The following is a 12,409-nucleotide window of genomic DNA, read 5'->3' on the forward strand; positions in this document are numbered from 1 at the left end:
TATTATTAACTTGTCAACATTGCAATGAATACAATTATTCAACAGTGAAAACAACGACCATTCTTGAGTATTCTCATACAAGTATTAGGTAGTAAAGATTTGAGAGAAAAATTAAATCAACTGAACTAATTACCAGAATTAGATTAGATAGGCTACCACATTAACCACTGAGAAAGTAAGATCATTAAAAAGTATTCTTGAGTATTCTCATACAAGTATTAGGTAGTAAAGATTTGAGAGAAAAATTAAATCAACTGAACTAATTACCAGAATTAGATTAGATAGGCTACCACATAAACCACTGAGAAAGTAAGATCATTAAAAAGTATAATCAGGAAACCTGGATAGCAGGATTGCTCTGAAGCAAATGGAATGCATCAAGAACATTAGAATGCACATATTTTTGCACCACTTTGTCTTGATCCAAATCTGGCCCACATCCAACAACAGAATTCTCATAGGATTCACCCTCAGTTTCTGGGATGCCTGAAACTTCAACACAGTCAACCTCATCATGCACTGACGGGAATGATGACGACAGCTTTTCATGACCAAACGTGCTGGAAACAGGAGTTATAGTCCTACAAACAATTGTTGTACAAATCATCAATTTGATCTCCTTTTGTGATCAGTAGATTTGGCTGAAATAAAAAAAAAATTAATAGCAGTTGATCCATGAGACTGAATACAAATCTGGATGATAAAAAGTTTGAACCATCGTAATCATAATTATGTATGTATATAAATATCTTAAATGTAATTTAACAAAGAGGCCAGTAAATCGTATTAAAAAACAAGCACACAAAAGAAAAACAAAAATGTTTGGTAGTATAATTTCTAATCAAGCAGTCAGGCACACCTGTTCAACATAGCACTTATATTAACACTTTAATCTACTTATTTTTCATGGTATATTACCAAGAATATCCTGGATTTATCACAAAATTTTGGCAATATTTCATTTTTTGATATATATGTCCTCTGCCCTGTGATTCTTTCCTCACTCTGCTTGTCTCTATTGAATCTGCAACACTGTCAACAACAACAGCCAACAATTTGCAGTTCTTCTCACTTCTTTTTGAATCTGCAGTCTGCCTTAGTTTCTAATTATATATTAGCCTATGCTGATTTCAAACTAATCGCCAATGCCTATCGTACTTATTGGATGTGTATTTTGATTTTCAATTTCAATAGATTTTAGATTGGACAGGAGCTTCAGCTAGGTGTTTGTAATCCTCCCTTTGCATATGCTTAGGAAGAGTTTTTGTCTTTTATAACTTATTAATATATTTAACTTAATGAAAAAAAAATGTTTCTATTTAAGCACAGATTTTGATAAAAATCTAGAGATATGTTTGGCAGTGTTCATTCCCAATGTATTGCATTGCTTGTTTGATATTGCATATTGCCATGTGTACTTTAATAGCAATCAGGCAAGAAAATGTATTCCTCAAATTTAGAAATTGTAATCAGGAAACAGTGTCTTAGGCAATAGGATTACATTTCAGCTACATCTTCTATCCCATAGAGACAACTCTCACTCTCATGTACAACAGCTCTTTGCTCATGCAAGCTTCACTGTTCAAACTTCAAATACATCTTCTTGGAGAGTAATTTCTGATGTTATTCGTACATAGTTCCAGATGAAGGGCCTCAATTAATATCAGGGGCAAAATTAACATTTCCTGCAAATACCACATTTAAATTGTACCATATAAAGTTCAAACTATGTAGTAATGCACCATTCAGTGTACACTGTAATTAGAGATCTAAATTTTAAAATTAATGAAAAAAAATCAGATTTCAAAATTCGTGGTGTACAATTTTGTCTACTTTCACTCTCTCACACACTATGCAATTAGTATGGCTTTAAATATTATAAATATCAGTTTTTCATCTTCTTTTATTTTAAATTTTCTGCACCTTTTGGGTTCCCAATTTTAACTGCAAAAATGAAAATATTTTTATCTTTTTTCGTTTGCCAAGAAATTCCCAAGAAGAATATTTGCTTCCATCTGTCAAACCTTCGATCAGTTGTCTACATTTATTACCATCAACCAATTCCCCATTATCTTCCTTAAAAGTGTTTCAAACTGTTTTCTATTTGAGTTGAAGTTATAAAATAATCCATTTTAAACTTCTTCAACAGCTCTAAAATACATTTTGCTTGAGAAATGAAAATACTATTGGGTTTCTAATTTATCTGTTTCCCAGATAGCGATGAAAAAACCCCAAATTAGCCATTTCAAATCCTCATCTCAATCGCTTTTTCATCTTATGGTTCTGTTCTTCATCATTTCCTATCAGCAAGAGGTCATCAACAGAGAACGCTATAGCCATAATTATGTTTCTCTGTATTGGAGCCTACAGAGTATCATTGGAATCACTTTTTACACAGTCAATTTGGTGCAAGTAGTTGTCAATCTTTGCATACCATGTCATTAGAGCTTGTTTCAATTCATGCAAATCCTTTACAAGATTATATACGTTAGTTTTTTATCCTTAATCTTGCAAACAGAATGATTGAGCCATGCATATTATTTCCTACAATTTTCTATTCAAGATGCACTTTGCATATCTATTGATGGTACAATGCCTTCTTGTTGTGTATAAACTAATTGCATATTTATCTCCTGGTGGCTAATCCAAAAAGTACCAGTTTTTATATTAATAAAAAGACCACGTATGAGTTAATGCATATAGCCAGATCCAAAAAAAATATGGGTGGCATGAAAGTGCACCCCAAAGTCAGACCAGCAAAGCCAGTAGCAAAATAGAGACATGAACCCAAAGCACCCATGCTTTTATTTTTCATAGTTATAATAATATTATTCTTTCAATGAACTTCATTCCTCCTGATTTTGCTACTTGTGCAAATGATGGAGGCTCAGTTATCACTTCAACTGAGAATACATAGTTTATTTGTCTCTACATGTTCAGTGTCTATTTATTCACCTCATCAAGATGAAATGAAGCCATCCCTTTCTTTGCCTAATCAGGCACTGAGAGATTCCATTAAGATTTCTTTCTTGAGAAAACTCTGTAAATTTAACTTGTCGATTATCTCTAACCTCTTCCTCATCCTTCGTTTGAGAACCAACATCACCATTAGAAGGTCATCTATATATAGCTGCACAGTGAAAAGTCACTCATGTGGATTGACATGGCATATAAACCCCTGGTCAAAAAAACCCATAGAAGGTCATGTACATATAGCTGCACAGAGAAAAGTTCATTTTGTGTGTTTCATTGGCCCACCTAGAGAGAATATTACATAGATCACAACCACATGGATGGTAAGAATTCTCTCAATCAGGCACTATGTATTGACCAATTAACTATAGATCCACTTTTTAGCCTTGATTGCGACTGCAGTAGAATAGGTGTTTGTTCACAGATCAATGTCCTGAGGGATGTTGTTAGAAGTTTCCAGCCGTCAGCATCTCAACTTTAGTAAGGCCCTATTCTATAATGGGGTCGAGGGCATCAACAAGCAGTCAAATAACATATCCAGCATCAAACATGATCAAATAGTAATCTCCCCTATTGGGATTTTGCTTGATTTGCCCTATAGGGTTTGGATTATGCTTGGAAATGTGAATTGTCACTTAATATCTTGTCTTAGAGCCTGCAACCAGGTTAGTTATCACAATATAAATAAACATATAATTCATTCATGTTAAAAATAGAATTCTATTCATCACCATAATATTCATAATGTACATGCAGAATTCCCTTAAGCCTTTCCCTAATAACCTATTCACATTATGATGCACCCTGGGAAGTCCTATGAGGTGCCTTGAGGTTGTGCACCAAGCCCAGGAGCATGGATGGACACCCACCATTCAACCTCCCAGCCCCACCCATGGTTACCCAACTCGAATGGACCCTTAAGCCTCTTGCTCTCCTCATATATCCTACCTCCCCTCCATAAAGGAATGGTAGTTTGGTAAAAGTTTAAGGGAATCCTTATATTTATTTTATTAGACAGAATCATAGTAAGAAAACAATATATGCAGAAATATATGACAGTAGCAATGCGTTCTATATAATATTCTACATCCTATCAAATGAAGGACCCATAATAAATCTGCCACATTATTATGCATTACACATCATATCACAATATTAGATTAACATGATATATGCTGCTGGTTAATGAATAATTCGTGAGTCTGTTCTTCTCTTAGATCAACTGCTATTAATTCTCTTCTTCAATGCTTATAACTTTGGTGATTGATGCATTGTTGTTGAATGATTGGTATTTGTATGAATGATTGATTGATTGAATGCTTTCCTTTGATACTTTGATTGCATGACTTGAAGTATTGATGAGTGATGATTAAGTGATGGTTGATTAGGTGATTGAAGAGTGATGATGTAATGAATGCTGGTTTCATATATTGGTGATTGAATGAATGCTGACTTGATAGCATGATTTGCTGATTGATTGTTTGCTTGATTTGATAATTAATGATTGCTTTTGTGGATCCATGAGAGATAAAAGATGATTGAGTGAGTCATGCTTGGAATGATCTCCCTTTATACTTTATTGGTGAAAGACTCACCAACTTTCATAGGGATTGAGGCACCACCTTGCATAAGAATTGAGTCACCACTTTTCAATGCTGTATTTGAGAATAATATATTATTCTCCAAACTGATCTCCCTTGCCTTTGGATCCCTTCCTCAAATGAACCTTCTTCCCTTTATATCTCCTAAAAGTGAGGGGGAGGTCACACCTCTTCATCATGTATGCCCTTTGGCAAGAAACACAACCTTTCACGATTAGCGCCCTTTTGAAAGAGTGCAAAAATTCATAATTTCTGCCATTCGAAAGAACCACTTTTCCTTATCTACGTCCCATTCCTTTTCTTCTTCCATTAATCTTTCCTTGATTGACACGTTCCCTTCCTTCTTCCTTTCTTCATATCTCCCCTTCTCAAATGAGGTTCTCTTCTCCCTTTTATATCTCATGTTTGACCATTCATTAACTTAAATAAATTTTAATTATATTTAAATATATTATTTTATATTTTATTTTACATTTTATTTTTATTCTTTTGTATTTTAATTTTATTATTATTATTTATTATTAAATTCTATTTCAAAGTGGGGACATTGCACAAATGCCACCCTTCCCTGCTTCTATAGAAAAGGCTGGTCAAGTACATTTCTAGTTAACCAAGACTTATAGTCAAGGGTAGGATCAGAAAACGTCTTTTGTGCTGAAGTAGGTTCTTCCATTCCCTTTATATAGTACAAACCAAGGGACTATTTCTGGCTGGATTAAATCCCAACAAATATCTCAAACAGCATAAGCAACCTAAAGTAAGTCAGTCAAGCCACTGGTTGCGTCCAGTCTATATCAATAGTAGGGGCTAATCAGTGGCTTCCAAACGCTCCAATCAGCAGCTTCCAAACATTCCCCCATAAATGCCTCATGCAATGCCACCCAACAATAGATTTTCATTTTTTTAGTCGTGGTGTATATGCCTTTCTAGAATACATACATTTAATGTTGATCTTGAGTTGGTGAGACTCGGGACTCAATCACTAACCTCTGCTTCTTAATTTATTAGAACACCCATGTTTAGAGTTTGTCTCTCAGAGAACTAGGAATAACCCAGAAAAGGATGTGCATAAGCCAGCAGATGCTAAGTACTCACAATCAACAAGGGATTACACATAATTGCATGACCCCCATCAACCCTGCAAATGGTAAAATTCCACTAGGATCACCTTTGTGTACCTAACATGAAGGTATACCATATACAATTGCACATCACCTCACAAAATTATTTATTGCTATGCTAACTGGGAGTGCTTGGATATAAACCAATCAGGTGCTTCTGCTTTGTGTCATCTCATTTCTATCAGCCATTAATTTTGTTCTCCATAGAAAGACTTGCTCATATTTCCTATTGGCTGTGAAGCCAAACAAATAGTTAACCCGCAGTATACCCAAGTTGAGATTAGGTCATCATCAATATCTGTAGTTAGGCAGAACCATAAGTCATAATTGAAATAACATTAAATTCCCAACCTACTTCAGCACAAAAGACGTTTTCTGATCCCATCCTATTATCACATTGCAATAAGTTGTATATATTTTTAGTATAGCATAATGCAATATCCATCCATGAGGACTTAAGGGTATTACTATTACTTCATTTATCATCTCACAAATTAGATCAATGGTAAATTTCTTCTACACCACAACTGTACTGATTTATTAATCCACTGGAATGGTAATTGTCATACTATACTGTCATTCAAAAAAATTTTGGCATCTGGATTCTTAATAGGTGCCTGCCAAAACCAAATCATTCTAAAGACTAAAACCAATACCATATTTTATTCTTATTAACTGGAAGTATTTCTAATATTAATTCATGAAGTCCCAAGGTGTAGAATTTGCAATTCAGCTTATTATTTATTGCAGACATTCGGAATCACACTGTTTCCAGTAAATCCACATTGGGTTATGCACATAGTAGTCCCAACCCCAACACAAATTTGATGAACAACCCAGGAGAACCAACAAAATATGCACACTAAAATAAACTTCAAAGAAATTAACACACCAACAAAATTGTCTCTTAACTTTGTCTTCATAAAATGCCATATTATACTAAAACCACTTCTACATATGTCCACTCTAACTCAACCTCTTGCATCCATTTCAAGTAGCACTGTTTTCTAAATACAAATACTAACATAAATAAACTCTTATCCTTGTTCCACTACATCAGACTTCATGCTAGTACTAATCCTAATACCAAAAACCAATGCAATGCAAAAATAACTAAATACAATCCATAAGATCTGCATCATCAAATATGTACTGCATGTAGCATAAAAAGAAGTTTTTTCTAATTCTCCCTGTGTACTCCTCTATTAATCTCAACCTCTACGTATCCTTTGAGTACTTCAGAAACTATTTCTACATTATTGGGTTTCACAAAATGCTTGTCCAACACCAAAACGCAGCCTAAGGAAAGAACATTCAAGAACAGACTGTTGTCATTTTATGACACCCTTGGTCAATCAGTGAGAACCGATCAGAGATACGTTCCATGGACCAGCACGGCCCCAGTTGATCAAAGAGAGAAGAATCATGAACTGTGAAGTGTTGCCTTGTCCAGAGGAAATTCCTCCCTTCGCCTTTTCTTCTTCCCCTTTGCCCTTGTCTCTTTGCCCTTGTCTCTTTCCTTCTTCCTTTTCTGGAACTTCTTTGCCTTAGCCGCTTTTCTTCCTTCTTCGGAACTCTGGAACCTCGGGGTTCCGGAGTTCCCTTCCTTCCCTTAGCTTTTCTCCAGTTTCTCCGAAACCCCGAGGTTCCGAAGCTCTTTCCCTAGCTTAGCCCCTCTTCTCCTTAGCCTTTCTCTTTTTTTCCCCGGAACTCTGAAAGCCCGAGGTTTCGAAGTTCCTTGTCCGTTTTCTCCTTCCCTCTTCGGAACTCCAGAACCCTGAGGTTCCGAAGTTCCTAACCTTCCTTTCCTTCGCCTCTTCTCTTAAGCATCTCCTTTGCCCAGAACTTCGGACTCTTGAGGTTTCGAAGTTCTCCTTCTCTCTTAATTAATTTAAATAATTTAATTAAGAGAGAATCAGGGCGCCACATCTGGTCTGCCACTATATCTTAATAATTTAATTTAAGATATAGTGGCAGACCAGATCAAAAAAATCACACACAGTCAAAACCAAAAGCAAGAACATTAACACTAATCTAGCTTAAAATGCTCCTGCACCAAGATGGTACATAAGAGAAAATCAACCCCAACACTAAAGACAACGACAACAACAATGTGGCCCAAATGTAAAAGTATTTTGGCTTACCATTATCCTCAATTCAAATTCCAAACCAATTTATGAACCCATATCAGGATCCAATCCTAGCATCCTTTTTGCAAAATTAGTTTTCTAAGAACATACCTCCATAAATGGAGGTTTAATTCTTAATCTTGCATTCAAATGTTATCCTAAAGGAAGGAGATTCCAAATTTAAGACTAATCTATATCAATATCTTCTTCCATCACAAAGGTCTTTGGAAATAAAATCCTAAAAGCCTGCCTCACAGAAACTACTGCAACAACACCTGGGCCCTACGGGAAAGATATTTGGTCTTTGATATTATTTTTATTTCACACTAATCTATGACCCCAAATCAGGATCGAGGGTCCAACTGGAAAGGAATTTGGTCTTTTATCATTATTGTCATTTCATACCAACGTACGAACCCAAATAAAGATCCAGTAATATAATAATCTCACCTTCCTAGCATCCATTTCTCAAATTAGTTTTCTACCAAACAAACACCTGGGCCCCACGGGAAAGAAATTTGGCCTTTGATATTATTTTTATTTCACACTAATCTATGACCCCAAATCAGGATCGAGGGTCCAACTGGAAAGGAATTTGATCTTTTATCATTATTGTCATTTCATACCAACGTACGAACCCAAATAAAGATCCAGTAATATAATAATCTCACCTTCCTAGCATCCATTTCTCAAATTAGTTTTCTACCAAACAAACACTACCATAAATGGCGACTTTATTTCCAATCCTAACATCTGCCCTCTTCCTGCGAAAAAGAGAGAGTAAACCTAGTATGAATATAAATTAATACTCCCCTTTATGACAATGTTTCAGAAATCAGATCCTCGATCTCATTCCTAACCTTTAATCTTATTTTGAAAAAAATAAAATGATTCTAAACTTAACACTAATCTAAATTTATATTAACCTAGCTGACGACGGTTTGACAAATGAGATCCTGAACCGCACCTAACAATAGCTACTCACCGGTGCCCGAGGACAAACGGTTCAAGCCTACGACTATTCTCATTTTACACCAATCTATGTACCCAAATCAGGATTCGACACCATAATCATGGCATCCTCTTAGCATCCTTACATAAAACTAGTTTACAAGATAAAAACGCCATCATAAGTGGAGATTTTGATTTCATTGATATCATCTACCCTTCTTCTGAAAATTAGATCTCACCTATACAACAATCTTAATTTATATTCCCCTGCATCATGAGAAGCTCAACCCCACCTCATAATGGCTACTATCACGACACTTCGATCCCAGCAAAAGAGGATTCGAGCTTCCAACTATTCCCATTTTGTAGCATTCCATCAAAACAAATCAGACACAGCACCAGGACCCTTCATGTTCTTTTCTAAAACTAGTTTTCTAAGCTATAAACGCTGCCATAAATAAATGGAACCTTTGCTACCATTCCATCCTATACTGTAGCCTTTGCTACCATTCCATCCTATACTGTCCCTTTTGGGATAAAATGATTCTAAACTTAACACCATAGTCACATGGAGACATGTGGTATGGCCACAATAACAGAGCGCCATTTCAAGCCAAGTTACCAGACTAAATGTATAAGGGCACCAATCTATGAACCCAATTAAGCTTCATAATGGCTACATGAAAACAACTAGGCATACCACTATTTTCATTCTGCACCAATCCACGAGCCCAATCCAGAATTCATCACTAATAAAAGCAATTTTCAATAATTTTTTAAGACCCACTTTGCACAGAACCCAGAAAACCCAAGCCCCTAATCAATGAATTGGGAAAAGGGGCAGACCAACTTACTGTTTAATGGCATCCTGCAAATCTGACGTGGCTTCCAGCACTTCTTGTTGAGTCGGCACAGACCCGAAGATGAGACGATCACGAACATGGCGATGGTCATCCAGGACGGCTTGTGGGGGGGCCTGAAATTGTTCCTCCTCTCCTGCAAATTCCCAGTCATCAACCATTGTATGTGAGGAAGAAATCCTCATTTTCTGTGCAGGGGAGTGAAGGGCCGTCCCAACTACAGCACGCCCACTTGCAGTGCCTCCCCCACCAATTACTCTGCTGATACTACGGAGAACGGCCCCTCCCCCCATGGCTTCCGATCGCACTAAACACAGATGATTTCACAGCTTCAACTTACTGCACTTATCCAGTGAAATTGTGAAGAGCATAAAATGACACCGCGTTTATGGTTCAATGAAATCCAAGGGATCTCCGATTTTTTTAAATTATTGGAATGAAGCGATTAGGATTACAAACAAACGGCCGATTTTATAGACATGTAGCTAGGTAATCATTATCAGGACTTCTCAGTAAGTTTGAAAATTTAAGCTAATACTCTCTTGATTGTCAAAGGCATTTCTAAGACGGAATAAAGGTTTCTTTGCCACGAAGTTTCATTTTGTAATATATTAAAAAAAAACTATTCTTTAAAAGAGATGTTTAACTTTATTCTAATGGTTTACAAGGATCAGAAGAGCGGTTTAAATTTGACGGGCTTAGTTTTCATTATTATCTTATAGATTTTTTTAAATCCAAGTTAAATTTTACATAGTGAATATATTCAAATACTTTATAAATTATGTGATCTATTTTTTTATAATTAATATATATAGATAAAATTTGAATTGTTTGCATACATAAATTGTAATTTTTTAATATAGTTATTTTTTGTTAATTTTAATCAAACATAGAGATCATCTTCTACATTTTCTTTCGTGTCTCTAAAAAAATATAATTGAATATAAATTAATATCGATGGCAAAAAGTTAAATAATTGGATATGATTTCAAAAAAAATAACAAACGTGCATATATCTAAAAACAAAGTACACCAACATCAATGACAAAAAATTAAATTATTCGAGGATTATCTTTAAAAAAGAGAGATAGATATGCATATACATAAAAGTAAATTACTGGCTAGCCTCCCCTAGAGCTAGAATGAAAATTAATTTTGATGTGGCATTGCATCAAGCTATATTATCTAGAATCCTAATTTGGGCTCTCTTCAAGTTGTTTTTGCATGGATCAAATAATGAAGCAAAAATGGAGGCATTTCTTGAAAGGTTGAGATAGTGTGCCAAAAAAAGGATCAATTAGGTGGATATTAAAGGTGACTTGATGTTGTGTATCAATGTAGTGAAATCATAAAAGGTCGTGAAATGGAAGCTACAAAAGAAACTAGAGGATATATGTAGAGAATCGGATAAATTCAAGGACTTTTTTATCAAGTGCATATATAGAGAATCTAATAAAGTGATGGATTGGATGGAAAATTATGGATGTGATCAATTGAAGGTAATTAAAACTTTTAATCAAACTAGTTTTTGGGAAGAATTGGACATGATTATTTGAGTGAGCATAGCTACAAGTACAAACATTGAAAGTGGGGGATAGTAAAAAAATCTCTAAGATGTCATGGTAGATCAAATGCAAAGGGTCTTGTAGACACCTAAAAATGTCTCATTAATTCTACACTAATTATTCGCCTATTTAATTAAGTGATTCTTTAATTATTTGATTAAACTAATTATTTCTTATAATCATCGCCCTTCAACACTTCTAATTATTCTATTTATATTCTCAAATCATTTTAATCGGTTAGCCCTATTTCAAATATTAATAAATATTAATTATTTAATTAATTATGATTTATTCCTTAGTTAAATAATCTTTATTATTTAATTAACTCAATCTCCTAAGCTTAAATAATTTCATTTAAATTAATTAATTAAATTCCTCCAATTCCCCAAATTATAATTCCAATTAATTTCATCTAATTTCATATTTTCAAATTCACATTTTCCCCAAATCTAAATTTCAGTTAATTTCATGTGCATTTCAGCATTCGAATGACCAAATTCAAATCCAAATTGAAAATGAAAATCAAATTCAATTTCAAATTCCTACAGCACATGCTAAAATCAAAACTGATTGATCAAATTAGTTGTCTAATTAGTTAACTTGATTAACTCATCAATCATCCTTTTTAACTCAAAATCAACTTTTTATGACTAATCCATCAATTCAGTCTTCTAATCCATCAATTCAGTCATCTCCCTAGTCTATTCAGTTCACTAATCAATCAAAGGAGTTTACTAATCCATCTATTCAGTTCACTCTCCAATTAATCTAGTTGACTAATCAATCAAATGAGTTAACAAATCAATCAACTTTGTTAACTGATTAATCAATTTCAGTTGTCTCCCAATCAACACTTGAGTTTTATTTCTCACCCCCTTTGTGTAGAAAATCTATAAATTCAACATCATTTTCTCATTTCAATCTAGAATCATAGTCTTCAAACAATTGTCTAATCTATGTAGGAATTCCAGTGCAATACCTAAGAGCCACCTACAAGCACAATTCGGAGAAGCACAATGGAAGCCACGATGCAGAATGAGGGAGTTTCATTTATTTGAATTTATTCTTATCTTGTGTTAATTTAAATTGGTTTATGTTTGAAATTGCTTTGATAGTTAAGGATTTGGTGATTCGCCCTTATTTCCTATTTTTGCATTAATGATTTTTAAGCATGATGACATTTGGTGAACCTGACGTGAAACATTCTAA

At 34.6% G+C, this 12,409-nt stretch overlaps 1 protein-coding gene across 2 annotated transcripts in view; it reads right to left on the reverse strand.

Annotated features, from left to right (window-relative positions):
* LOC131048621 (uncharacterized) overlaps positions 1-10,202 on the reverse strand; it is a 41,638-nt gene extending 31,436 nt beyond the window's left edge. The window contains exons 1-2 of one of the 2 annotated variants that reach the window (XM_057982654.2): positions 9,630-10,202; positions 341-581 (exon numbers count right to left, since the gene is read on the reverse strand). In XM_057982654.2, the coding sequence (XP_057838637.2) occupies positions 341-581; positions 9,630-9,928 (540 nt within the window). In that variant the 5' untranslated portion in view covers positions 9,929-10,202. The remainder of the gene's footprint in view (positions 1-340; positions 582-9,629) is intronic. The other variant, XM_057982655.2, reaches the window with a different exon arrangement.
* Between the last annotated feature and the right edge of the window lie 2,207 nt (positions 10,203-12,409).

The sequence above is a fragment of the Cryptomeria japonica genome, chromosome 6 (genome assembly GCF_030272615.1).
Source record: "Cryptomeria japonica chromosome 6, Sugi_1.0, whole genome shotgun sequence".
In the NCBI taxonomy this organism is placed as follows: Eukaryota; Viridiplantae; Streptophyta; class Pinopsida; order Cupressales; family Cupressaceae; genus Cryptomeria; species Cryptomeria japonica.